Raw genomic sequence first — 25,762 nt, 5'->3', positions numbered from 1 at the left:
AGCTTGCTTCTTGGGACCATTTGTTTGGAAAACTTTTTTCTACCCCTTTACTCTAAGGCAATGTCTATCTTTGTTGCTGAGGTGTGTTTCTAGTATGCAGTAGAATGGTGGGTTCTGTTTTCACAGCTATTCTATAATCTGTGTCTTTTTTATTGGGGGATTGAGTCCATTGATACTGAGAGATATTAATGACCAGTGATTGCTAATTTCTGATATTTTGATGTTGGTGCTGGTGTGTGTGTGTGTGTGTGTGTGTGTGTGTGTGTGTGTGTGTGTGTGTGCACGCGCACGCGCTCTTCCCTTGTTTTGCTCTTGCTGGTATGGAATTCTTATTTCCTGTGTTTTCTTGGATGTTGTTATACTCCTTGGGTTGGAGTTTTCCTTTGAGTATTTTCTGTAAGGCTGGATTTGTGGATAGATATTGTTTAAATTTGGTTTTGTCTTGAATTATGTTGTTTTCTCTATCTATGATGATTGAGAGTTTTGCTCTAGTAGTCTATGTTGAGATCTGTGATGTTTTAGAGGCTACAAGACATCTGTTCAGGCCCTTCTAGATTTTAGAGTCTCTGTTGGGAAGTTGGGTGTAATTCTGATAATTCTGCCTTTGTATGTTAGTGGGCCTCTTTCCTGTGAAGCTTTTAATATTTTTTCTTTGCTCTGTACATTTACTGTTTTGATGATTTTGTAGCTGAAGGATTTCTTTTCTGATCTAATCTAATTGGTGTTCTGTAAGCTTCTTGTATGTTTTACTTTTACAGGCATCTCTTTCTTTAGGTTTGTAATGTTTTCTTCTATGATCTTGCTGAAAATATTTTCTAGTCCTTGGAACTGGCACTCTTTAGCTTCTTCTATTCCTATTATTCTTAGCTTAGGTCTTTTTATAGTATCCTAGATGTATAGTATCCTTGGATGTTTTGTGTCAGGAATCTTTTAGATTTAACATTTTCCTTGACTGATGTATCAATTTCTTCTATAGCATCTTCTAGACCTGAGATTCTCTCTTCTATCTCCTGTGTTCTGTTGGTGATGCTTGCATCTGTTGTTCCCGTTCTCTCCCCTAGGTTTTCATCTCAGCATCTCCCAGTTTGTGTTTTCTTTATTGCTTCTATTTCCATTTTTAGGTCTTGAACAGCTTTATTTATTTCCTTCACCTGTTTGTTATTTTCCTGTATTTCTTTAAGGGATTTTTATTTGTTTCCTCTTTAAATGCCTCTACCTGTTTGGTAGTATTTTCCTGTATTTTTTTAAAAAAGGGTTTATTCATTTCCTCTTTAAAGGCCTCTGTCATCTTTATAAGATTGGATTCAAAGTGTTTTTTTTTTCTCTTCAGTTGTGTTAAGATGGCTTGCTCTAGTAAGGTATCTGTGCTCTGAAGGTGCCATATTGCCACGACTTTTGTTGATTGTGTACTTACACTAGCCTTTAGCCAATCTGGTTGTCTTTGTATGTTCCTGATGTAGCAGGTATTGGGAGGAGACCTAACTTTGATGTTCTGGGTGTGGTAGGCCTCTGATGGGTATCCTTGGGCTGGACAATGCAACTCAGAGAGCGATACAAGTCTCCCAGCTGTTGGGTGTGCCCCTGGGGACACAGATGTTGGGGCAGAGAGGTGATGGAACAGTGGAGCTTGGGGGAACAGTGTGCTGCTCTGCACAGCTGGGTGTGCCCCAGAGGACTCAGCTGGTAAGGAAATGGGTTCAGGGATAATGCAGGATGCTCGAATCTCATTCAGAAGGGGAAACTAGTCATTGGGGGTGGATGGAGAGAGAGAACTGGGTAGGAGAGGGGGCAAGGGGGGAACAGAGATGGCAGTCAAGTGTGGAGGTAGGGTGGGAGAGGGCTGGGAGTAAGACTGGAAATTGGCCAGAAGCATCTTTGGTGACTAGCGGGAGGCCTGGAACTGGAGAGGATTATGGGGAGTCTATGGGAGTGACCTTACCTGAGATTCCTCTCAGAGAGGGATATAGAGACTGGAGTGGCCACTTTCTGTAGCCAGGCAGGACTCTCAGAGGAGGGAGGGGTATAATAATCTACCCCAAAAGCCTTCAACCCCAAATTTGTCTTTCCTACAAGATGTGCAAGAATCAAGACAGAGCAGAGACTGAGGGAACAGCCAATCAATGATTGCTCCAATTTGAGACCCAATCCATGGGAGAAAGCAAACCCCTGACACTATTAATGACATTCTGCTATGCTTTCAAACCTAGCATAACTGTTTTCCAAGAGGCTTCATCTAGCAGCAGATGGAGACAGATGCAGACCCACAACCAAACATCAGGCAGAGCCCGTGAATCTTGTGGAAAGTGGGGTTTAGAAATCAGCAAGTCGCAGGGGTCAAGGACACCACAAAAATACCTACAGAATCAACTAACCTGGGAACATGGGGGCTCACAGAGCCTGGGCCAACCAACCAGCACATGGGAGCTGGATCTAGACCCCCCTATACATTTGTAGCACATGTCCAGCTTGGTCTTCATGTGGGGTCCCTTAATAAATGGAGAGGTGGCTTTCTCAGTCTCTGTTCCCTGCTATTGGGTCTCTTCCAACTGCCTGGTTGGGTCTCAGTGGGTGAGGATGTGCCTAGTCCTGCTGGGACTAGATGTCCCAGAGTTGGGCGTACCCAAGGGGAGCTCCCCTTCTCTGAGGAGAATAAGAGGGGGCAGTGAGAGAAGGGATTTTAGAGGTAGGACTGGGAGGAGAGGAGGGAGGGGGGCTGTGGTCAGAATGTAAAGTGAATTTAAAAGAATTTTTAAAAGAGAATGACCTTTGATACCAGGTGAGGGCACTATTTGTAGAAAGATTTATGGAATTAGAGAACATCTTCTTTTTAGCAAAAGAAACCAGAGTCAGAAAAACAAGCATTGCAGGTTTTTTCTCATATGATGGGGGGAGAGGGAAGAGCAAACATGTAAGTAGAAGAAGAACCATTAGGGAAGAGAGAAGGGTGAGCGTGAGAGTTAGCACCAGATGATAATGAATATGAATGAAGCGTATTTTACTTGTTTGGTTAGAGTCACACAAAGGATATAAGTATAATATAGGTAATGTGTATATGTTTTAGATTTATCTTGTTCATATGAATACACTGTAGTGTCTTCAGACACACCAGAAGAGGGCATCAGATCTCATTACAGATGGCTGTGAGCCACCATGTGGTTGCTGGGAATTGAACTCAGGACCTCTGGAAGGACCTCTTAAACATTGAGACATTTCTCCAGCCCTGAAGCATATTTTATAGATGTATGGAATTGATTAATGAAGTTGATTCTAGGTATGGTAATACATGCAAATAAACAATTCTAAAAAGAAAAAAGGAGGTGATTATATTAATACATTGAAATTATTAACACAGAGCCCTCTTTGTAAGTGATAAGAGGGATCACTAAAACCATTGTTAATAGCCCATGTCTCCTGCTACTGTGAGATCTTTGGGGAGGAAGGCTGTCCACTGATGTATATCCAGAGCCCAGTGACACAGAACTGGCATTTAACAGGAGCCAGCTGAATGAGTGTGAAAATGGCCAAGGTGGGTTCAGGGACAACAGAATGTCTGTCGGTGACTAGTTTTTCATTCTTTCTATTTTCTGTATTTGTCCCAGTTAAGCAAAGTGAAGATTACCTTTATAATGAATACAAATGTTCTTAAATATAAGACCATGTCCATCCGGGAAGGGAGGCGCTGTCCCAGTGTAAAAGAATGGGCAGGGAAGAAAGGAGAGTACTCTGTGTGGGGCTGCCCTCCCTCCTGTTTCAATACAATGTCAGAATCCAGCTGTTGCTGTCACAGACCCAGTGAGACATGTAGAAGAGGTTCCCTCCTCTGACACGTGGGCAAAAAGTTGTCCCCAGTTTTGCAATTTTTAGAGCTAAGAAGTAATCATGGGTATGTGGAGGGTAAAAGGTTTCCCGTTGGTGACATGGACCAGCAGGTCATTCTTCAGTGACAGGTCCGTAGTAGGGAGGACCAGGAGATCAGAAAATAAAGAGGCTAGGGAAGTTAGGCTCAAGAAGTCTTGAATAAGCTATGTTTTATGGCAAGCAAGTGTATTAAGAAGTATAGTACCTTATATCCGGTTTGTAGGGGGGGAAATGAGACAGAGTCAGGAGAAAGCTATCACACAGTGGATGAACTCAGCAAGCAGCTCACCGAGCAATGTTGCACAAGGGGAAAGCAGGATGTCTCAAATTGTTAGTCATAGGTTGAACATACCGCAGCCATGGGACATCATGATACCCAGAGTGGGAAGAATAAGTTCTTAGTATTCAAAGCTACCGCTCCCAAAAGGCCCTGGCCCCAGGCAATTACTGACTCTATCAAGCACGTTCCTGATTTTAGGCAGGGAACTCCATTTCTTCAGTGTATCACAGTGCCTCAGGAAAGGCCTTGGGTTGACCTGGTTCCCAATACCTTGAGGTTCATCTGCTTCATATCACGGATTATGTGTCTCTAGGGACGTGAGTGCTCTGGGCCAAGGGGAACTGTAGTTGTCTCATAAGATCTGAAGGACAAGTGACCCAGAAAGAAGAGGTTTTAATGAAGAGCTAAGATGCTTAGGGTATAATTCTCATTCTAGCTGGCTGCATGGTCCTTCAACTACCAAGGCCCAAAATTGCCATACGGAAAACAAACCTCTTCCATAGTTATATGGTCTTAATAGAAAACAATATCACACTTAAAAATTCTTTGGAGATGCCAAGTGTGGTGGTGCATGCTTTAATCCCAGAACTCCTGAGGCAGAAGCAGGTGGATCTCTGTGAGTTCAAGACCAGCCCGGTCTACAGAGTGAATTCCAGGACAGCCAGGGATACACAGAGAAACTATGTCTTGAAAAACAAAACAACGACAACAACATCCTTTGGGAGCATGGAGTAATAGACACCATCTGTGAATGGGATGGATATGGAATAATAAAGTGTCAGAACACAGTCCAACAGTGGAGTCCTATGAGAATCCAGAGTGCTTGTGAGAAAACTCCAAACAAAACCAAACACAAAACACCCCCCCAACAACAACAATAACAACTAAAGGAAAAATCAAGACAAGAGTCTTGTGATCTCAGTTTCTTCAAAACACACAATTGTTCTTGAAAAATGTTTTATATACTCCTTCCTCCCAGTGCAGTGGGTAGGAGTGAGTTTACGTCAGCTGTTGTTATTCATGTGCCTCGCTGGGAAAACATGTTTTTGCTCCATGCAGCTTGTCCTTGGGAGTGTTCACTTTACTCAGGTGAGGCTTCTCAACCCTCAGATGCTCTGATGCTCTGAGAAAAGTTGGCTATTGCAGGAGGCTTTAGTCTGTCTGATCTTAGGCCCCGGTCTTCCAGGTTCACATGGCCAACTACAGCAGTAATGGGGGGCTTGGGGGGAAGGATACAACTTTTCTTTAGTGCATTGTGTTATGTTGCTTGGATTTTCAGATTTAAAAGCACAGATTGAGTTTCTCTCTTCTTCCAAAAGCTTACTATATGTTCTATCATCCAGTTTTCATTTGTGCCTAGAAGACAAAACTGACTTTAATAGGACATAACTTCTGAGATTTGGCCAACATTTTGCAGCTGGATACTGACAGAGCCATGCACCATAATGAAGCTTTCCTTGTAGCACAATCCACACTTAACACAGAAATAGGTAATGGTGCACAGATCATAGGCTCAAGGTACAGAGTCAAAACTCAAATCTGGCTTTTCTATTCCTAGTTCACTTAGGGTGACGGACTTGTCTGGATTTGTCTTGGACTTTCCCAATTTGGGGACTAAAAGTCCTGTGGCCCGGAACCTAACAGTTCCAGGTAAATTGGGTTGGCTAGCCACCCCAACTCTAAGTGCTCATTCCGTAATTCAATGTCATTCAATTGGGCTTTGCTAACTATGTTGACAAGCTGGCTATAGCTTTGCAGGAGCCAGAAATTATTCATCCTCACTTCTTCCTAAATGAGAAGTTACTTAAGGTCCAAGAGATGGGAAAATCCTTCTACGACAAGGACTAGAGTGAGCGATTCCATCTGGAAGACTAAACAGATAGTTGTCCCCTGGCACTGCATCTGTCTCTGTGACTTCTGCCAGTGGGCAGCAAGAGCCAAGCGTGTACACCCAGCTCTTACTCTCTAGGGTACTGGGCTGAGAAAAGGGCAGGTGCAGGCCTCCCAGTGTGTAATGCTAATCTCATACATATATGTACAGCTGTGATTCCTAGTGTAGGAGGGCAGGGAAGACATCGTCACATGTACTTCTCCATATGAAGAAACAGGGACAGAGTTACGACACCAGTGATATCAAATGAACCCAAGGTCTTGCACAGAGTATACTTGACCTCTGAGCTACATTCAAAGTTCCAAGCCTTTCTCTGCTAACAATTTAGGCTCACAGATTTCTAAAGAGTTTACTCCTGGACTCTGTGTAGCTTCTTAATTCTTAAGTGTACATGTGGTGGTTTGAACAAGAATGGCTGCCGTAGGCTCATTTGAATGTTTAGTCACCGGGGACTATTTGCAAAGGATTAGGAGTTATGGCTTTGTTAGAGTAGGTATGTCCTTTTTGGGGGAAGTATGTTACTGGGGATGGGATTTGAAGTTTCAAAAGCCCAAGCCAGGCCTGCTCTATCCCTCTTTCCTTCTCTTCTTCTCCCTCTCTCTTCCTCTTCCCTCTCTCTTCCTCTCCCTCTCTCTTCCTCTCCCTCTCTCTCCCTTTCTCCCCCTCTCCCTCTTTCTTCTCCCTCTCTCTTCTTCTCTCCCCTTTTCTCCCCCTCTCCCTCCCCCTTTCCCCCTTTCTCCTCATCTCTCCCTCCCTCCCTCACCCCTTCTCTCCCTCTCCTTGTGGACCAGGGACCAGGGTGTGGCTCTCCACTACTACTTCAGGCCCGTGGGCGCTACCATGCTCCCTGCCGTCGTGATAATGGACTAAGCCTCTGAAACTGTTAAGTAAGCCCCCAAGTAAATACTTTCTTTCATAAGAGTTGCCTTGGGTATGGTGTCTCTTCACAGGAATTGAACAGTGCCTAGGATGTGTATTCATAGTTCAAAAATCAACTTCTCAAAGGAATGAATCAGACATTTCAGCTCTGCAGTCTGTGTATGATTAATGTTCTTTTGTGTGTATGTTTAAACGCAGATTATGTTCAAGAAAAGCTTTAGTCATGGCAAGCCACTCTGCTGGAAGTGCACTTTGCTCTGCTTCCAAGTTGCCGGGGGAGATAATTCACCTTACTCTGATACAAGTGAAAACGTTGAAGAGTTTCTTTTTCTGCTTGCTTGATAATTCTTCCATAGCCATAAAATACCAAGTTCAAACTTTTTTTTTTCTGACACCATATTTTGTTGTCACGGATACATACTCTGAGAGACAATTAAAAGAGACTTTATAACTCAACAGCCAGGAGAGCTTTTGTTCTAGCCTCTGCCAAACCTAACTCTGTTGGTCACCAGAGGAAAAAATCGTGAAGAGTTCCTGGGCGCCTACATTCCTTAAAAGGTCTTCCCTGAAGGGCACAGAAGAGTGGCAATTCTCTCGTTTTTCTTTTTTAAGTTATTATTTATGATGATGGTGGCAGTGGTGATGATGGCAATGGTGGTGTGGTTGTGTGTGTGTGTGTGTGTGTGTGTGTGTGTGTGTGTGTGTGTGTGATTATGCCAAGGCACACATGTGAAGATCAGAGAACAACTTTGTAGAGTTTTCTCTCTCATCTATCTCTTTCCATGGGTTCCAGGGATTGAACTCAGGTCATCAGGTTTACAAGACCCACAGGGCCATCTTGCTTTTCTGAAATGGCATTTCGATGATAGGAATCCTGCTCTTCCCTACCATTGGGTGTCTATCTACTCATCAGGCTGGGTGTTCAACTGTGGAATTTCCAAAAACCGTCCAGGTGGATTCGAGGAAACACATTAAAGTATATCATTGTCCATGCCTGTGGAAGGTCCTACTCCTGTCATTCATTCATTCATTCATTCATTCATTCATTCATTCAATTATTAAAGGGGCTTCCACTCCGTGTAGCTTTCTGGGGATAAACAATGAGTAAAATTGACAACATTCTTGTCGTGGTGGAATTTACATGCAAGGCAGAACTTGATTTATGAATGCTCAAAACAAAAGGTGGACTTAACAAAGGAACAATTTATTTTGACTATCCTGTGTTCTTTAATCAGAAACCACGGTCTCAGCCCTTCCTAAGTCTGCTGGGAGATGTCTGAATAGCTTACCCATTTTAAGGTAAAAATGATTAGAGCTCAGAAATGTGTTTCTGGGTGCTGAGGGGCGACCAAGGAGAACAGAAATGCTGTGAGAGTAAAGGAAGGCCATTCCAAAAGGAATCCCCATATAGCCCTAAACTGAAAGAAAACCCTAGCTCACTTCTAGGTAGATAGTGACAGCTGGGTCCCATACATGTCATGCTTAGCGAACGTGAGCCTAGGACAGGGTAAATAGCCAACCCAGGGAGGAAATCCTCTAGGAAAGGGGGTCTAGACAAACCTTCTGGCTTTGTGAATAGACCCTAGAGCAGGGGCTGTACCACAGGAGATCACTCAGTCTGAGATGTGGGGTGGATAAGATGTGGCCTGTGTCTTTTGTGCCTTCTGTGCCTCTGGCTTGCTTTTGGTTCTAATATTTCAGACAGGTCAGTCCTCCATCTGCTATCCCTTGGCTTTGCCTGTGCAGTAAGCCAGGGCCCTATCCCACCCTCCTTCTCCAAGGAGAAGTCTTCCAAGGTAACACCCTCCCCAGGAACTCCCTGGCTCCTATGGGTGCTTTTCAACTGACATGGGCTATTTTATTTAAGGGGAAAAAACCACACTGGATTTCCACAGAATCAGTTTCTTGTGACATGCCTAGGCCTGTTAGCCAGGGAAGAGGCTGGTGAGCCACACTCCATCCCATTTTCCCAAGGAAAGATTTCTTTTTCTGTAGGAGGAAAGTTTGAAGTTAGGTGACAGAGGTTCTGAGGTTGGAAAGAGCCCTGGATGTGAGCTGTAGCCCAGAGTCACCGTGAGCTTTGACTGTGTTGTTTTAGGGGAGACTGTTCTCTCTGAACCCCAGCTCTTTCCTTCTCTATAAATGGGAAGCTGCTTCAGATGTCTGGCACCCACAGTTGTTAAAAACAGAGGTACTGGAGTGGGCCGCCTCTGGTTGCTTTTGGTTTTGCTGTCCATTGCTATCAGTGGACAGGTATTTAATAGCTCTGGGGTTCAGCTTCCTCCTCTGAAACAACAGACACAGAAATACTATCTACCTCGTAGAGTAGGTGCGGAGGTTAAAGGGTTAATGAACCCTGGAGTAGCAGAACCCGGATATGCATGGCAGCCAGTCCCCTTCTCCAGTTCTCTCAGTTTATGGATTTTGAGTGTGGTCATGGGAAATGTTGGATGTTGGAATGAGTCTCTCAGCATTTGATAGTGCTCTTCCAGCTGTCCCTGGAGCAAATCAAGACACAAAGTCTTTAAGAGGACAGCCTCTGCCTCCCTGTGATGACTGGAGAGATGAGGAAGTAACATGTTTGTGTGGCACACTATAAAATAAATACTTTTTTCTTTTTTTGAAACGAGGTTTCTCTGTGTAGCTAGGCTGCCCTGGAACTTGCTTTGTAGACCAGCCTGGATTTGAACTCACAGAGATCTGCCTGCCTCTGCCTCTTCAGTGCTGGGATTAAAGGTGTGCGTCATCACTGCCAGACTTTATAAAAGAAATCTTAACCTTCCACTGTAGTAGCAGATGGAAAATTTGATTATAATATAGATTATGAATGCTTTTTAGAATGAGGGCCCTGAGCAGCCACAGAGGAAGCTGCACACTGCCAGGGGGCAGGCATAGAAGAGGAGGAGGAGGAAGAGAAGGAAGAGGAGGAAGATGAAGGAAGAAGGAAGAAGGAGGAGGAGGATACAGAGGAGGAGGAGACAGAGGAGGAGGAGACAGAGGAGGAGGAGGAGGAGGAACAACTGTTTGACCCCCCTCTTCCTCCCTCCCTCTCCATCCCCCATGTATCCCCAGTTGGCCTCTTCTTCTCTTCCTCTCTCCTCTTTTTGTCCTTCTCTCCCCCATTCTCTGCTTCTCCTCCCTTCCCTAGGTCCCCTTCTCTTCCTGCCAATCAGCCTTCTTTATCCTAGGCCTGTTAGATGACTCATTCCTCAGCAGGGAGAGGGGATGCTGCAGTGCTCCCTCCCGCCACATGACTATGCTGCACTTAATAAGACACAACAGTAATTATATTGTGATCCTGGAAATAAAATAACACTCGGTTAAGTTAGAAAACACAAACTAAGTGGAAGGCAGTGCCCTGTGTCCAGGGAGGATTTACTGCTCAGTCTTGGGCTTGCCATATGTCCTGTGCTCTCCTGAAAGTCCTGTAAGTGACTGTAGCTTAAATCAGTTACACAGTCCCCCTTTTCTATTTCTTCTTCTTTGTCACCCTTCCATTCATGCCAGAAAGGACCAGGGAGGCCCTGATACGTGGGGGAGACATGACTAAAGACACGTTGGGTCACGGATGCACTCGCCTTTTAGAGACTGTGTTGGCATGGCTTGTGTCTCACCTGTGTGTGATCAGTAGCCATCCTGACTTACAAGTGGCATTTGCGACACAGGGATTACTCTGGGAATGGGCTCTGGAAGAGAAGTGAGACTTGGGCTGTACAGCACCGAAAGCGAGCATGCTGCAAACACTTACCCCCAGCAAGGGATGGAAACCTAGAACACAGGGCTTGGCTTTCCTTAGCGCCTAGTAGACTTACTCGGAAATGCCATCTCTACGGTCCCTAGTGGACCCTAAATGCTCCTTTTCCAGGGTGGTTACGAGAGCAGGATTTATCAGAATTTATACCTGTAGGGCATCAACCCATAGCATATTTTACATATTCCTACTTTCAATAACCAAAATTGTTTTGACACAATCCACAATAGAAATGTCTCGCTTATTTTTTTATTTCCCCACAGAAAATAACAATAAAAAAATCATTGTTGTAGAAGAAACAACCGAAAGATGATGGACAGGTGATTATAGAAGCAGTGATTTAACTCTGTGTGTGTGTGTGTGTGTGTGTGTGTGTGTGTGTGTGTGTGCATGCTCTCTCTCTCTCTGTGCATGTGTGTTTGTGGTATATGTTAACCCTCTCTGTGTATGCATGTGTGTTTGTGGCATGTTAACTCTCTGTCTCTGTGTTCATGTGTGTTTGTGGTATGTTAACTCTCTGTCTCTCTCTCTCTCTCTGTCTCTCTCTCTGTCTCTGTCTCTGTCTCTCTCTCTCTCTCTCTCTCTCTCTCTCTCCCTCTGTGTGCATGTGTGTTTGCAGTATAGGTTAACACACACTCTCTCTGTATGTGTATGTGCATGTGTTTGTTGTATATGTTAACTCTCTCTCTTTCTCTCTCTCTATGTGTGTGTCTGCTTGTGTGTGTGTTTATGTGTGTGCATGTGTGTTTGTGGTATATGTTAACTTTTTAAAATAAAGATTTGGTTTTGTTTCAGATGCTATACTTCCTTTTTTAAACATCAGGCTGGCTTTAACTTCTGAAATTTCTGTCTCCCAAGTGCTGGAGTGAGTGTGTGCCCCCATTCTTGGCTTTACTTCCATTTATAAATTGATTTCTTTAAGGAACCCTACCAGTACACCCAGCGAGTTTCAGGAGGGGTTGGGGTCTACACACCTGGATGTGCTGGTCCCCCCTGTAACAGGAGGCCCAGTTTAAGCTATCAAATTTAGCAAATGAAAACACAGATGCCCACTTTATTCTGAACGTCAAAGATACATGAACTCCGAGATATACAGGTCTGAACATCAAAATCAACTGGATACCATGTGCCCGGTGGGAATAGGAAAGACTCAGCAGCCTTCTCAAGGAGCAGAGGTAGAAAGGAGGGAAAAGGGGTGGGGTGGGCTAGGAGACAATCAGCAGAGTTTGAAAGCTAGATGGGTGTTTGATTGTCAGGAAACTTGGGAGGTCGGGGCTTGCTGGTGAGAAGGGCTAGCAGGATGTAGTGCTTGTCCGGAGAGGAGGTAGATGGGGTCTGGGCTGTGAGGGGTCTGGAAGTCATGGGGAGTGGGATGTGGAGGGATGAGTGTGGAGGGATAAGAGGGGGGTCCCCACATAGCTCTAAGTTCCTTCTACATCACTTGTCTCTGGGACGAGAGGGGAGCATGGGTGGAGACAGGTCACTCTGTTAGGAGCTATGCTTTGAGAAGTCTTTCACCTAACAGGGTTTGATTTATTGTTGTGATCTGGGAGCACAGAGCCTGCTAAGCCTGCATATGTAATTGATTAAGTCTGCCTCTGAAGGGAGGACAGGTTGCTTGCTGCTGGAAGTAAGCCTGTTAACTGAGCCTGGAACACGAGGGACCTCGGTGAGCACAGAATAGGCTCCTTCTGTTCCCTGTCCCTGGCTCCCTTCATCTCCACGGAGGCTGTCTCATGGCATTGGAGCCACTGTCACTGATGACTGAGTCTTGGGCCCTGATCAGCCTGCTCGGACAAGGTACCCAGTAGCAGCAGCAGGGAAGGAAGCGAGGCTAGATTGCGGTAGCTGAGCGGACTTGTCATTCTGTGCTCACTGATGTGGGTGTGCCCAATTTAGGTTTCCTTAAGGTATTCAGCCTCCTGACTAAGGACAAGTTTGGGCCCAGGATAGTGACATCATTTCCCCCACTGAACCAGCTTGAGGCCCCCACAATCTAAGTTTCCATCTACACCTGACTCGGATGAGAGGAGAGGTCGGGGGGTAGACTGGTCACTCTGACAGGCTTTGGGGACAGCCTCTATTTACTCGCTGTACCATAGGAGATGGTGGCTTACCTCCCAGTTCATTGCAGTGATGCGGAGGGCTGAGCTGTGTGCTCTCTGGTATCTTGCCCAACTCATCTGTAAATCCCAAACTGGGAGAAATGTTTTGGGGGATAAATTTACAAGAACTGGAAAACTTACCATCTTTAAAAAATTATTTTACTTTATTTTATTTTAGGTGGTTTGCCTGACTGTAAGTCTATGCGCCATATGTGGGCCTGGTTCCCAAAGGACCCTAGAATAGGTAGACAAGATCCCCCAAGTTTCAGATGGTTATGAGCTGCCATGTGGGTGCTAATCCATCTCTCCAGCTCCCAAATTTATCTTTCTTGTTTGTTTTGTTTTATTTTTTACTTGAGACAGGGTTAAATTATGTAACCATGGATATCCTGGAACTCACTCTGTAAACCAGGCTGGCCTTGAACTCACTAAGATTTACCTGTCTCTGCCTCTAGAGTGCTGGGAATAAAGGTGTGTCCTAATACACCTGGCCTCCCAAAATTTTTCTTTAAAAATTTATTTTCAAAGTTATCTATAATCCAAAGTATAGTTATGATAGTTAAGACCTTTACAACATTTTTATGTCTCCTCCACCCCTCATTTTCTTCTTTTGTGAGAGGGTCTCACTATATAGCCTTGGTACTCACCATGTAGACCAGCCTGGCTGTGAACTCACAACTAGACACTTACCTGTCTCCTGAGAACTGATCATTTGTTCTGTAAATCCTTATTGGTATCCCATATAGAATTTTCATCCATCAGTGCTGACGGTCCTGTTTTCTTTTACAGATTTCTTTCTCTCTCACAGCTTCTAGTGTTTCCTAGTCTTCAGACTTGGTCCTTCCTCAGATCTTGGTGGACAGCCTCATTCCCAAGGAAAGTGAAGGGCATGCTAGGACTTGTCTTGGGGAGTGGACACACTCTTGTCTTTCATGGACAAGAACTTGTTTCAGCACCATGAATGATTTATGCAGCTAGAGTGAATGCTGGCTGGGGAAGGCGGACTGGAAATCACGACTGTCCAGCACTTACCAAAACACACACACACACACACACACACACACACACACACACACACACACACACACACAGAGAATCCTTGAGTCTAGCTTCTTGGACTTCATTGCATTCTTACTGTTTCCCCTTTTGCTAAATGAAAAAAAAATGGTGCAGAGGAAGGGGACAAGTTCGTCACCCAGGCTGGCCCTGAACATGAAACAATCTTTCCCACTTGCCTCCTGAGTTCTGGGATTGCAGGAATACACCACCATGTGCGGTACAAAAGGAAAGTTGGGTCCCAGTCTTTCAATAGTGGCTCAGCTGGGTTTAATTTTAAGGCTACACGTATGTCTGTGTCTACAGACTACATTCACAATGTGACTGCAGTTCCAGAATGGGTGTCATTTTATCTCAATGTCCATTTTAATTTTTAAATATTAAATGCTAGAGAGTAAAGCTTGGGCTAGAGAGAATCCCTTCTCATTGATCTCCTTCCTCTCAATTTAGGGCTTCAGATGGAGTTGTAGAGTTAATAGCAAGCTAGATATAGTGGTGCAAATTTGTGACCTCATTACTTGGGGGTCTGAGGCAGGAGAATTATAAATTTGAGGCCAGCCTGTGAGATCCTGTCTCAAAAAGAAATAAAGTATCAGGCTCTGTGTTGAGGGCTAACATTTGATTATTTAATCTCTGCACCAAGCCTACATAGCGAATACTTAGTAGGTACTATTTGTACCAAAGAACTAACAAGAACGAAGATGGAGTGGCCAGTCTCCAGTCTGACAACTGCTGGGAGCACAGCCTGCCAGTCCTGCTTGTTATCGCACCCCCTCTGACATTGCGTGCTAGAAGTGGATTATAGACACTGCACACATTCCCCGTCCTCGGAAAGCTCCCCAGTATGACATCCTGCGCCTGGGATAAGAGCCGGCTCCTTTGAGTGAACGTGGAGACTGTGCCCGATCATGTTGCAATGCTCTCACATGTGGCTCTGGGCTCTGACCCAGGCAGCTGAGGCCATGCTGGGAAAATGGCACCCACCTCCCTGGATGTTCCCCACCCATTTCCCAGGAGATTTGACTGTAGAGCTGTGCTTGTCTCCCTTTCCAGAAGGAGCCGGTGCACTTTCCAAATATTAATGGAGGTGCCCTGTCTTTCATTGGCATCATATCATAGAGTAAATGCCACTTGTTACTTACTATCTGTGCAATAGTAAACACTGTTTACTATGGTACCGGCAGGCACGTTAGCTCATTTGAATCCTCGAAATTCGTTACCTGTCTGATGGGGCTTCAGTGAGGTTTTCAGTAGCTTGTGCTACCCAGAGAAGAGGGGAGGCATGGGCTTAATTCCAGGGCTACATGACTGTGAGCCACAGTAGCTTACAGGTTCTGCTCACATACATTATTTAACTAAATTCAAGATGCTGGACAATAATCTTCCAGATTCTGGGGTTCGTTTTTCTTGAACCCCACCAACGGCTCTGATTCTCCTTGATTTTTCTCTCTTTTCTTCTACTCTTCCGTCGTCTTAGCCAGGTAGCAGGAGTACGTTCTGCACCTACCCTGTGCGCATGTGCGACTGCGTGCGCATGCATGCGTGCGCGCGTGCGTGCGCGCGTGCGCTATTTGATTAAACCCCATCCCAGAGTTACTTTGAGGGAGGAAACTAGTTTTTTAAAATAATATTCTTATCTATTCTTTGAAATGTTCACTCGTTTATACAATGCCTTTCGGTCATTTCCATCAGCGTTACTTCCCTCCAGCTCCTCCTAGTGCCACCGCCTCGCCTCACCTCTCTCCCAGCTTCATCTCCTCTTTTTCATTTTTTGTTTATTAAAGCCTTCTGAGTTCAATTAGTGTTTCCCGACCCGTATGTGCACGGGAATGAGGCCATCCATCATGGCACGTGCTGCCTCACAGAGACCATGTCTCCAAGGGAAAATGACTCTCTGAGAGGACACTATTCTACCCTGTCTTTCTGTCATGTAAAACCCTGACTGGAAAGTGGTAACAAGTAAGAAGGTGACGTGCCTAGAGGATCCTCTGGCCCCAGTATAAGGGTCCTAAGTTCTGTTCCCAGCTCTGCCACTAATTAAGAAACTGTACTGCTCACTTCCGTTTTTTTCTCACAGGGGACTTCCGAAAGAGGAAAGAGATGACATGAAACAAACAAACAAACAAACAAACAAACAAACAACCCCAAAAACAAACAAGCAAAATAAACAATCTTTTGTCTATAGGAGAAAAAAGACCCGTCCCTGAGGAGTTAAGCAGAGGGATACATGTGAAAGCCTGGCGTGTGGTAGGTTCCCCGGAGTATGCGAGGCATCAGGGAGATGGCTCCTGTTGGAGCCAGAGGACTTGCAGAGTCTCAGGAAGCTGGATGCTGACAAAGCCAGGCCATCCACACAGGGCTCTCCTGACTGTGCCTGCAGGGTATAGTTGGTAGCGTGCCACAGCTCCTAGGAAAGTGACCTAACTTGGATTTTTTCACCATGAACACAAAATTGCAAGTAATTCTCATTTGCATGGTGATGGGAGTTTATTTTTCCCAGAAGCAATGTGTCAAAACTCGGAGGGGGAGGTGTGGGGAGGCATTTCTTAATAATGATTAATCCGTTGTTCCACAAAGAAAAAGAAAGAAAAGAAAACAATTAAGAAAATGAAATACTAAAGAAATGGGGGGCGGGGTGGGGGAGAATCTCCTGAAGGTGGACCCACCCAGTAAACCTTGACAGCATTTCCTCTTATCCATCCCATAAAAGTAAGCAGCGCATTCCAAGTGGGAAAGAGCACAGGGAGAGAGAACTCTGCTGCGGCAGGAGGCACCCGGAGAGGTGAGGCTGGCCTGGGCTACCAGGGGCTTCACTGGGGTCATGCGTATACGGGGGTTACTGTTATTCATGACTTGTGTTGAAATGAGGTTTCTGTGGGATAAGGAGAAGTGTCCCAATGTGTGTGTGTGTGTGTGTGTGTGTGTGTGTGTGTGTGTGTGTGTGAATTTTCTGGTACCTTCTTTTTTAACAAAAGGAAATGGAGAAAAGAAAGGGGAAAGAACAGAAAATAGAGCATGAGGGAGCTAAATAAATTATGGCGTTTCACCCCAGGAATGTAACCTTTTGCAACATTAAATATCTTTTTAACTACAAAGTCCATTTCCGGGTTCGGTGGGACCTGGTCAGAGATAGGTTTCTGTCTGCTGTGGAGCTGTGATCTCCAATGGAGGTAGCTATGTCTGCAGGAGAGACATTGCTTTGCAAATGGGAGGCTTGGCCATAAGAGGGGGTACAGAGGTCAGCTGACCATGTTGGCTCTGGCACCATTTTTTTTTTTTCATTTTTCTTTTTTTCAGAGCTGGGGACCGAACTCAGGGCCTTGTGCTTGCTAGGCAAGCGCTCTACCACTGAGCTAAATCCCCAACCCTCTGGCACTATTTTATTCCCCTAATTCTTAGTTCCCTCCTTGGTGAGACACGGAGAGGAGCAAACCTTGGCAGGAGGGTAGGTGTCGAGAAACTAGGTCTTTGTGCAGGGGTTTTCTACAGTGCCCAACATGCCTGCTGGCTAGGACAAGTGCTGCCTCCTGATGTATCTCAATGGCCCAAGATGTCTGGACTCTTAGAAGGAGCAGACTGGAGAGGGCAGGGCTGCCTATTAATTTCCATTGCCAATGGGATTTTTTCCCTTATTTTGCCAGAGTCAGAAAGCCAATCTCTGCAGTCTAGGTGGACAGCTGCCTTCCATCGTTGCAGAAGGCATGAAGGCACAGTGCGCGTCTCGATGGCTCCTGGGCATGGTGTTCGTTCTCTGCTCAGTTCATATCTACAGTCTTAGGAGATGTCTGGTTTCTGTGGACATGCGCCTCTTGGAAAAGAGTTTTCAGGAGATCAGGAGAACCCTGGTGAGCATGGGTTGCCCGAAGGAGTCGGTATGCTTAACCTTACAACTCAGAGTGCAAGGCAAGTCCCTGCCTGTTGCTTGTGAAGGTTCCCATTGATGTCTGCCCTGTTCTCCACAGCAAACTAAGGACACCTTCAAAAATGTCACCATCCTGTCCACCCTGGAGAACCTGAGGAGCATTAAGGTACCAATTGGTTTGTGTCTCTTGTGCTAAGAAACAAATCCATGCCCAGGACTCTCTTAATGGTCTAGGTTTCTTTGTCATCTAAGTAGTTTGGGCATATCGGTATCCCAATGACTTTGAAACCATGGGCATGGCCAAAGAAGTGACACTTCCCCAGAGAGTACTCGTTACTTCAGTGGGGCAGGATTCCAGTGGCTTGGTGGCTGTTTTGGAAGGTTCCATTGGGAGAAGCGAAATAGAACAAAACAGAGTCATTTAAAGCTGGGGGTGTGAATACGTTGATAAAGGTTTAAGATACAGGGAAAGTGGGTATAATATCAGTGAGGTCAGGGTGGTGTTCCAGGGACAGGGAGCAAGCAGGTTAGGATGCAAAGGACAGGCAGAATAGTGTAAGGGCTGAGACGGCTACTTCTGGAACTAGGCTGAGCCTTGGCTTTCTGACAGGGACAACAGAGAGGCTGGGGAGGCTTTTGAGATTAAAGTTCATATCAGAATTAGTATAGAATGGCTGGTAATGAACCTTACAATGACGGCTCGTTGGGAAGGCCAGTAGGATGCCAGTCCCACTCTCCAGAACAAGTATAGATAGATAGGATGTTACCAGACAGCTTGCTATGTTGATTCTCCACTTTACAAAAAGAGCCTGTCAGGGACTTTTAGAGTCATCTCTCAGCCAGATGTGTGGAACATACCTGTACTCTCATCACTTGAGAGGCAGAGGCAGGAAGGCCATTACAAGTTTGAAGCCAGTCTGTTCAATTTTATGAGTTCCAAGTCAGCCAGGGGTATGTTGATGCAAAAACAAAAAAAACCCAAACAAACAAAAAAACAACTTTAGCTCAAAGGGAATAAGCAATAGTTTTTCCTGGGGTCACAGATGAGCCACTACAGCCTGGGTTCTAGGCTATACCAAACACAGTGTTGCAAAGCAGTACAGTTTCATGAAGTTTGTATAGTAACGAAAGAAGGTCATTAATTAAGGCATAAAATTTAAAATATACTGGTGAAAAATAAGGTGCGTAGGTTATAGAAAACTGTGGAGAATCTGCTAAGGGCCTCAGAGGACATTCTTACTTTTGGGGACACTAGTGGTCTGTTAGTATATTCTAAAAGTTTCTCCCGATTGTCATGGGTGCTAGGTCAGACATAGGGGTGAACGGCTACTACGGGGTTAAAGAGAACCCAGGATAAGTTGAATCTGGATCTGCAACGCTACAATCCCCACAGTCACAGATGTTCTGATTAGTGAAGCAGCCCTTATAGAATCTTTATCACAGTTTAGGATTTTCTCCTGGAAGCTTCTAGTTCACAGTTGTCAAGACTCTGTCTCAAAAAGCAAAGCCAATTAGAAAAAACAAAGTAAAACAAAAAACCCAACTGTTTTGACCTCTGGGTCTATTGTCAAAATGATGGACGTTGATGGAGTTGTTGAGGACTTACAAGACTAACTCTATGAGGAACTGAGATTGTCAAGCAGAAGAGGGTGATGAGTGAATGGCCAAGCCAGGAATAGGACACACCCCCTTCCAGGTTATGTCTCTGTTTCCAGACTCTTTCTCCTTTTTTTTTTTATCTTTATTAACTTGAGTATTTCTTATTTACATTTCGATTGTTATTCCCCTTCCCGGTTTCTGGGCCAAAATCCCCCTAGCCCCTCCCCTTCCCCTTCTATATGGGCTTCCCCTCCCCATCCTCCCCCCATTACCGCCCTCCCCCCAACAATCCCATTCACTGGGGGTTCAGTCTTGGCTGGACCAAGGGCTTCCCCTTCCACTGGTGCCCTTACTAAGTTATTCATTGCTACCTATGAGGTCAGAGTCCAGGGTCAGTCCATGTATAGTCTTTGGGTAGTGGCTTAGTCCCTGGAAGCTCTGGTTGGTTGGCATTGTTGTTCATTTGGGATCTGCAGTGTTGGTGGTATAGTGGTGAGCATAGCTGCCTTCCAAGCAGTTGACCCGGGTTTGATTCCTGGCCAACGCAGCATGCCCAACTCTTTCTCCTTTTAAGCTTAAGAAATAGCTGACATGGAGTTAGGAATGGAGTTCATGAATTTAGACGTTTATCATATTCTCCTGTCCCCCCTCTTTTACTTTTCTCTCTCCCTTCATTTGTCTCTTAAAAATTTATTTGTGTGGATGCGTGTGTGTGTGTGTGTGTGTGTGTGTGTGTGTGTGTGTGTGTGACACACACATGCATGAAAGAGAGAGTGGGGGAACTTTTGGTTCTCTCCTTCCTTCATATGAATTCTGAGGGTTCTCAGGTTCTCAGTTTTGGCCACAAGTGTGTTGTGTTGTCTGCTGAACTAACTTCCTTCCTTCCTTCCTTCCTTCCTTCCTTCCTTCCTTCCTTCCTTCCTTCCTTCCATATGGGTTCTTTTCTTCTAATGCCACAGTCTTTACTAACATAGACGTGTGTCACTTCTCCTCTGGTTAAGCAGCCCAGTGAGAGAGAACAGGCGAAGAAAAGATCCAAGCATTCTGACCAGGCTGCTACTACTCTCTAGGAAAAGCTGCTCTTGGGGCTAGAGGCAGAGGCGTAAATCTTCTGCAGTTCTTCCTTAGGCCTGCAGAGTGCCAATTGCTAGAAGGAAGCGGACCTCCTTTTCTGAGCTATGCTTTGAGCATCTGGAGCCTTGCCTCAGAGGCATTTGCTTTCCATTGCAGTCCTCTGACCTTCCCAGATGTGCCTGTCACTCTGTAGTCTTGCAAACCCCACCCCACCCCCAATTGAAGGGGACAGACTGCAAGAGAGCCCAGTAGTATAGCCCAGGGCTCAGTGGCTAGGATGGATATATTGGTCATGCTAGGTATGATATCTGATGTTCAGGAGCCAAGGACATTGTGGGCTGGGAGACTACAGAGCTGACAACCTTGGCTTGTGGGATACAAACCATCTCATAAAGGGGGCACCTGGTTCTTGGAGGGATTTAAGTTTTCTGATAACATGTTGGGGATGCTGTGGAGCAAACCTTATCTGTGATAGGACTCCGACCCTTATTCTTTGTAAATACATCTCCTGGCTGTAGTAGCTTGGCCGTGGGAAGTTTGGAAGAATACCCTGAATTGTAGAAAAGAACATTTAGTTCTTTTACTTGCACTTTGCCTCTGAAATACTGAGAGCAGAGGGCCTCCAAAGGCCTGATCTAACTTGTGTTTGTAGCCTGTAGATGTGTGCTGCGTGACCAACAACCTGCTGACATTCTACAGAGACAGGGTGTTCAAGGACCATCAGGAGACCAGCCTTGAGGTCGTGAGGAGAATCAGCAGAATCGCCAACTCTTTCCTCCACATGCAGAAAACTCTGGAGCAATGTGTGAGTCAGTGCCTCGGGCACCCAAGCTTCTGTTCGCATCTGTCCAGAAGGAGCCCAGGCCTTGCAGAATCAGGACATTTCTTGCCCTGTCATTCACTTCCTGTCCTTTGAGACTTTGCAATGGTCTTGCCAGTCCCAGGGGCTTCCTGCTTGCTGACACCTCATCAAATGGGTCTCCTCGTGCAGTGACCAACTGATGTCAGCATATCTCCTAAGTGTACAGTAGCCCACCAGAGGGACATGCCAAGGGTTGCATTCTGACCATAAGTATATACCTCTGGACTTTCTGTTTCTGATCCTTTGGAATTTCCACACTAAGACATTCTGGGACGTCATATGGTCAGGCCTGTCTCTGAGGGTCACCTGTAAGCTCGCTAGTCACTTGCTAAAATCAAAAGTAAAAATAACCAACAAAAACTTAGGCTAAGAGAAACCTTAGGTTCCAGACCAAGGGCTGCTGAGGAATTCCTGTGTGGTATGGATCCTTTGAGGCAGAAGATTTCTTCCCTTTCTGTGTCTCAGATTCAAAAATTGTTAGAAAGGGTAATGGACCCTGTCCTGCTTTAAAAATGACACTAGTAGAATCAAAAGGATAAATTTAATCAATGAATTAACCTGGGGGGGGTGTCATGTTCAGAGTTGGAACAAGGAAGACCTGGTATTTGCTCTTCCGATGGCAACCACCTGGTTGACTATTGATGCTCGAGCAGAAGGCCAAGTGCAGACCTTCTCTGCAGTCAGACCTTGTTTCCTCACAGCCCCTTTCTCCTAAGCTTTTTCACCCAACCTAGGGAGGAGGAGCATGTGGGGGGAGGAGGTAGTGCAAGTGTCGTCTACTAAGTGCTGTTCCCATTATGTCCCAACAGGTGCACAGACAATGTCACTGCAGTCAGGAAGCCACCAATGCAACCAGAACAATCCATGACAACTACAACCAGGTGAGGTCCGGAGAGAGTATAGGGAAGCTGGAAATGTGAGAGGAGGGTTGAGAGGGCTCCAACATCTCAGCCTTCTCTGCATGTAAAATCACTTATTCTTTCTGCTGGTCTTCATTGAAGGCTCATCCAATGGATGCCTGCAAAGTGTTGCAGGTCACTGGACAATTCTCTGGCCCTCCTCTCTGTCCTCTCTCTACTGTTTTCTTGCACCTTCACACCGGGCCTGGGCTGCATAAGATGTGGTCATACAGAAGGCACAGTGATCCTCAGTGAAACTGAAGTCGTTACCCACGAAACATGACACATATAGCATCCCTTATGGGCGGAAGCTGGCCCTCGGCATCCTGCATACTGGAGTGCTCGCTCAGTAGTTCTCATGGGGAGGGATGCTGTTGCAGGAACAGCGGTCTGTGTGTCATCGGCAGATCTGACTGAAGTGCAGAGTTTGTAATTCTGCCTTGAGGCCTAAGTTCCTCACGCCCAACACTCTCCAAATGATGTTGGTGCTTTGAAGAACTAAAGAGTTAGGACTGTTTTGGAGCTCCAGTTCTTTGGGGACAGGCTTTATTAAGTGATGCTGTAGGGACAATGAAGAACCAAGTGGTTCCTACTGTGAGGCAGATATTGTTGTCAGCCCAGTAAAGTGTTGTCACAATAGGGCTCGGCATGAAGTAAACTAGAAGATGGGGGCACAATGAGGAACACTTGACAACTTGGAGCACACAGGACTCAGTCCCATCCTGAGTGGCTCCAGAGAATGTTCCTTTAACCCCTACCACATCTTTTTAGTATAGAAAGGCATGAAACAAATCATGAATTGCTTTCTAGGTCTGCTTCTTTTACTTGCTGCCCGATGTTTGGGTAGACATTCATTGGGGGTCTCAGTGACCTGATAATATCTGTTGAATATATATACATACATCCTGCTCCATGCTCCCAGAAATAAGACTCAAACTCATATTTACAAATACCTTGGCCATATAGATAGGCATAGATCATAACTTAAAATAATCCATTTATTTTAATCTACATTTTGCCATGTGGCTGGTTACCTGTGCTCGTCACATCTTCCTGGGTGAATCCCCTGTTCCTGGCACTATCCCAGAATCCTTTCTACCTACAGGATGTCCCACCTCCTATTTCCTGCCTAAGGGATAGGCCATCAAGTTTATGATTGACGGGGACCACATCCATACAGGTACAGGCTAGTCTCTCTACATATGTCTATAAGGGGCAACATGTCCTCCTTATTCACTGGAGAGCACTGGAGAGAATCAGGCTTCCCAAGAAACAAGAGTGATTAAGTTGAATTGATGTGAATAGAAGATTAAAAAGACCTGGCTGGCAAGGTTAGTATTTCCTGTGAAAAGAAGGAGAGAAAGGAGAAAGGAATGCAGGATTTAAAAGTTCGTGTATAGGGAGCTAAAATGATTTAAACTGTTTGGGTGGTAGGAGTGGGAGTGGTACTAAGCCATGAGGAAAGTAACTTTTGATCCTGCATGCTATTTGAGAAGTTTGATAAGGAGAAAGCAAAAGTTCATAAGGTTCAGAACATGGGAACTGTAATATCCGAACTTTGGTGCAGTCAGACTTCATGATGCCACTCTACATTTTTAATTAAAAAATCAATCAATTAATGTACTTATTTATTTTTGTTTTAGCTGGAGGTCTCATCTGCTGCCCTTAAGTCTCTAGGAGAGCTGAACATATTTTTAGCCTGGATTGATAGGAATCATCAGGAAACGTCTGCAACTTGACACTAGATGCCTCGTCTGATTATCCAGAGATAAAAAACCGACTGCGAGGATTTTTGAAAAAAAATGTTGTTTTATTTTTGTTTTTGTTTGTTTGTTTCGTGGTCAACAGCTAACTATGAAGAGAAGAGGAGAGAGATGTGGGAAGCCCCAGAATTATCTGACAATGAGGGTTTTTTTCTTCAGAACTTGCTGAGGTGAAAGGGATTCTCTCTTCTGGGCTGGAGCCTTACAGAAAAAATTGTGCTTTGAGTAGATCTCAGCTCGAGCTGAGGTCTCTGCTCGATCCTATCAGTAGCTAAGTTGGCTGCTGTGGTATTTATAGCAATATGGGGCTGTGGAGGGACGTCAGACGTCATAGGAGCAGTAGACAGCCCCTCTAACTTATTGCAAAGTGGCTTCTTCCAGGCCTAAGCTGTGCACCTTGTGGTGTGCTATAGTGCATATTGTACTGACTGACATTTATGAATAAAGTGTGGTTTACTATGAGAATGAATTGTCTTCGGATTCGTTGAAGACTCGTCTGTGCAAGGAAAAGAGGTCCCAAAGATGCAGAACACCAGGGAAAGCTTAGCCCTAGACGAGGATACAATGTATGTGGATATATGACTACATTTTTCATGGCTGTAACAAAATATCTGGGCTGGGTAACTTTGTCAGTAAAACACACTTATTTAGCTCAGAATTCTAGAGGTTCAAGGGTATGGGCCGCACTGTCTGGCTGTGGTGAGGACTATACAGCGGGCGCTGTCATAAGGGAGGGACCATGGCAGGCAGAAGAGAGCACATTGAGACAAGCCAGAGTAATTCAGGAACCAGGCCCACTCTTCCCCCTTTAAAAATTCCTTTATTAACTCTTAGAGAATTTCACACATACGTGCCAGGTCTAAGCAGCCACCATGGCCATCAGAGAAATGATCCATGGGAGGCAAGAAGGTAGGTTGGTTCAACACGACTCAGTAACTGGTGTTGGCTCACACTTGGGGAGTCTGACCCCCCAAGTAGTTTGTATTTGGCATATTTAAGCACAGCACGATTCGGTGAAAAATTTCCTAGTGATAAATCACTTGGTGTGCACAGCAAAGCTTAAGGCATGACCATGTCGAACTTTTTTGTAAAGTACATGTGACGTCTTCCATAAAGATAGGTTCTACAGATTGAGAAAAACAAGCCCGTGATAAGGGTCTAAGGGAGGCACTGATGTGGTCTCTGCCACACAGGTAGCGCCATAGCTTGACCGAGAAAAGACAAGATCACCGTTCTATGCTGGGTAGAGACGCCATGGCCAAGGCAATTTTTATAAAAGAAGGCATTTAATTGAGGGCTTGCGTAGTTTCAGAGGTTTAGTTCATCATTATCATGGCGGAGAGCATGGCGGCAGGCAAGTGTGGTGCTGGAAAGGAAGCTAAGAGTTATACACTGAGCCAAAGGTTCAGAGAGAGAGAGAGAGAGAGAGAGAGAGAGAGAGAGAGAGAGAGAGAGACTGGGCATGGCATGGGCTTTTGAAAGCTCAAAGCCCATTCGTAGTGACACATTTATTCTTCCCCCATCGAGGTCACACCTCCTAATTCTGTTCAAACAGTGCCACTCCCTGCTGACTAAGCTTTCAAATATATGAGCCTTTGGGGGCCATTCTCATTCAAACCACCACGTGTGTGCATATGAGATCTCCAAAATCAGGCAGACTGGGTTTGAGTCCTGCATGACTGAGCAAGATGCTCTGTTTCCTCCTGTATAAAATAGTTACTGACGTATGTCTGAGAATGTTGAGTTGATTATACAGTGAGGTAATCCCCCAGTCTCAGCAGGGTGGAAGGTACCATGATAGGCATAATTCTGATCCTGAAGCATCTCTTGCTCCAGAGAAGTTGTTTCATTTCTTTGGTCTTTAGTGCCTGTTGATACCTTTA

General features: G+C 45.2%; 1 protein-coding gene and 1 non-coding gene across 2 annotated transcripts; both read left to right on the top strand.

The window, feature by feature from the left end:
- The first annotated feature begins 16,552 nt into the window (after window positions 1-16,552).
- Il19 (interleukin 19) lies at window positions 16,553-25,278 on the top strand. The gene is made up of 5 exons (NM_001427834.1): window positions 16,553-17,665; window positions 17,783-17,848; window positions 21,008-21,160; window positions 22,027-22,098; window positions 23,760-25,278. Exons 1-5 carry the CDS (start codon window positions 17,522-17,524, stop codon window positions 23,853-23,855), a joined length of 531 nt encoding a protein of 176 aa, NP_001414763.1. The 5' UTR covers window positions 16,553-17,521; the 3' UTR covers window positions 23,856-25,278.
- Window positions 19,757-19,828, top strand: Trnag-ucc11 (transfer RNA glycine (anticodon UCC) 11). The gene has a single exon. It is a non-coding gene; the product is annotated as a tRNA-Gly (tRNA).
- Window positions 25,279-25,762: the final 484 nt, after the last annotated feature.

This window comes from Rattus norvegicus, chromosome 13 (genome assembly GCF_036323735.1).
Source record: "Rattus norvegicus strain BN/NHsdMcwi chromosome 13, GRCr8, whole genome shotgun sequence".
Taxonomy (NCBI): Eukaryota; Metazoa; Chordata; class Mammalia; order Rodentia; family Muridae; genus Rattus; species Rattus norvegicus.
Note: the sequence above shows the minus strand (reverse complement) of the source record. Positions and strands in the feature narration are given on the sequence as shown.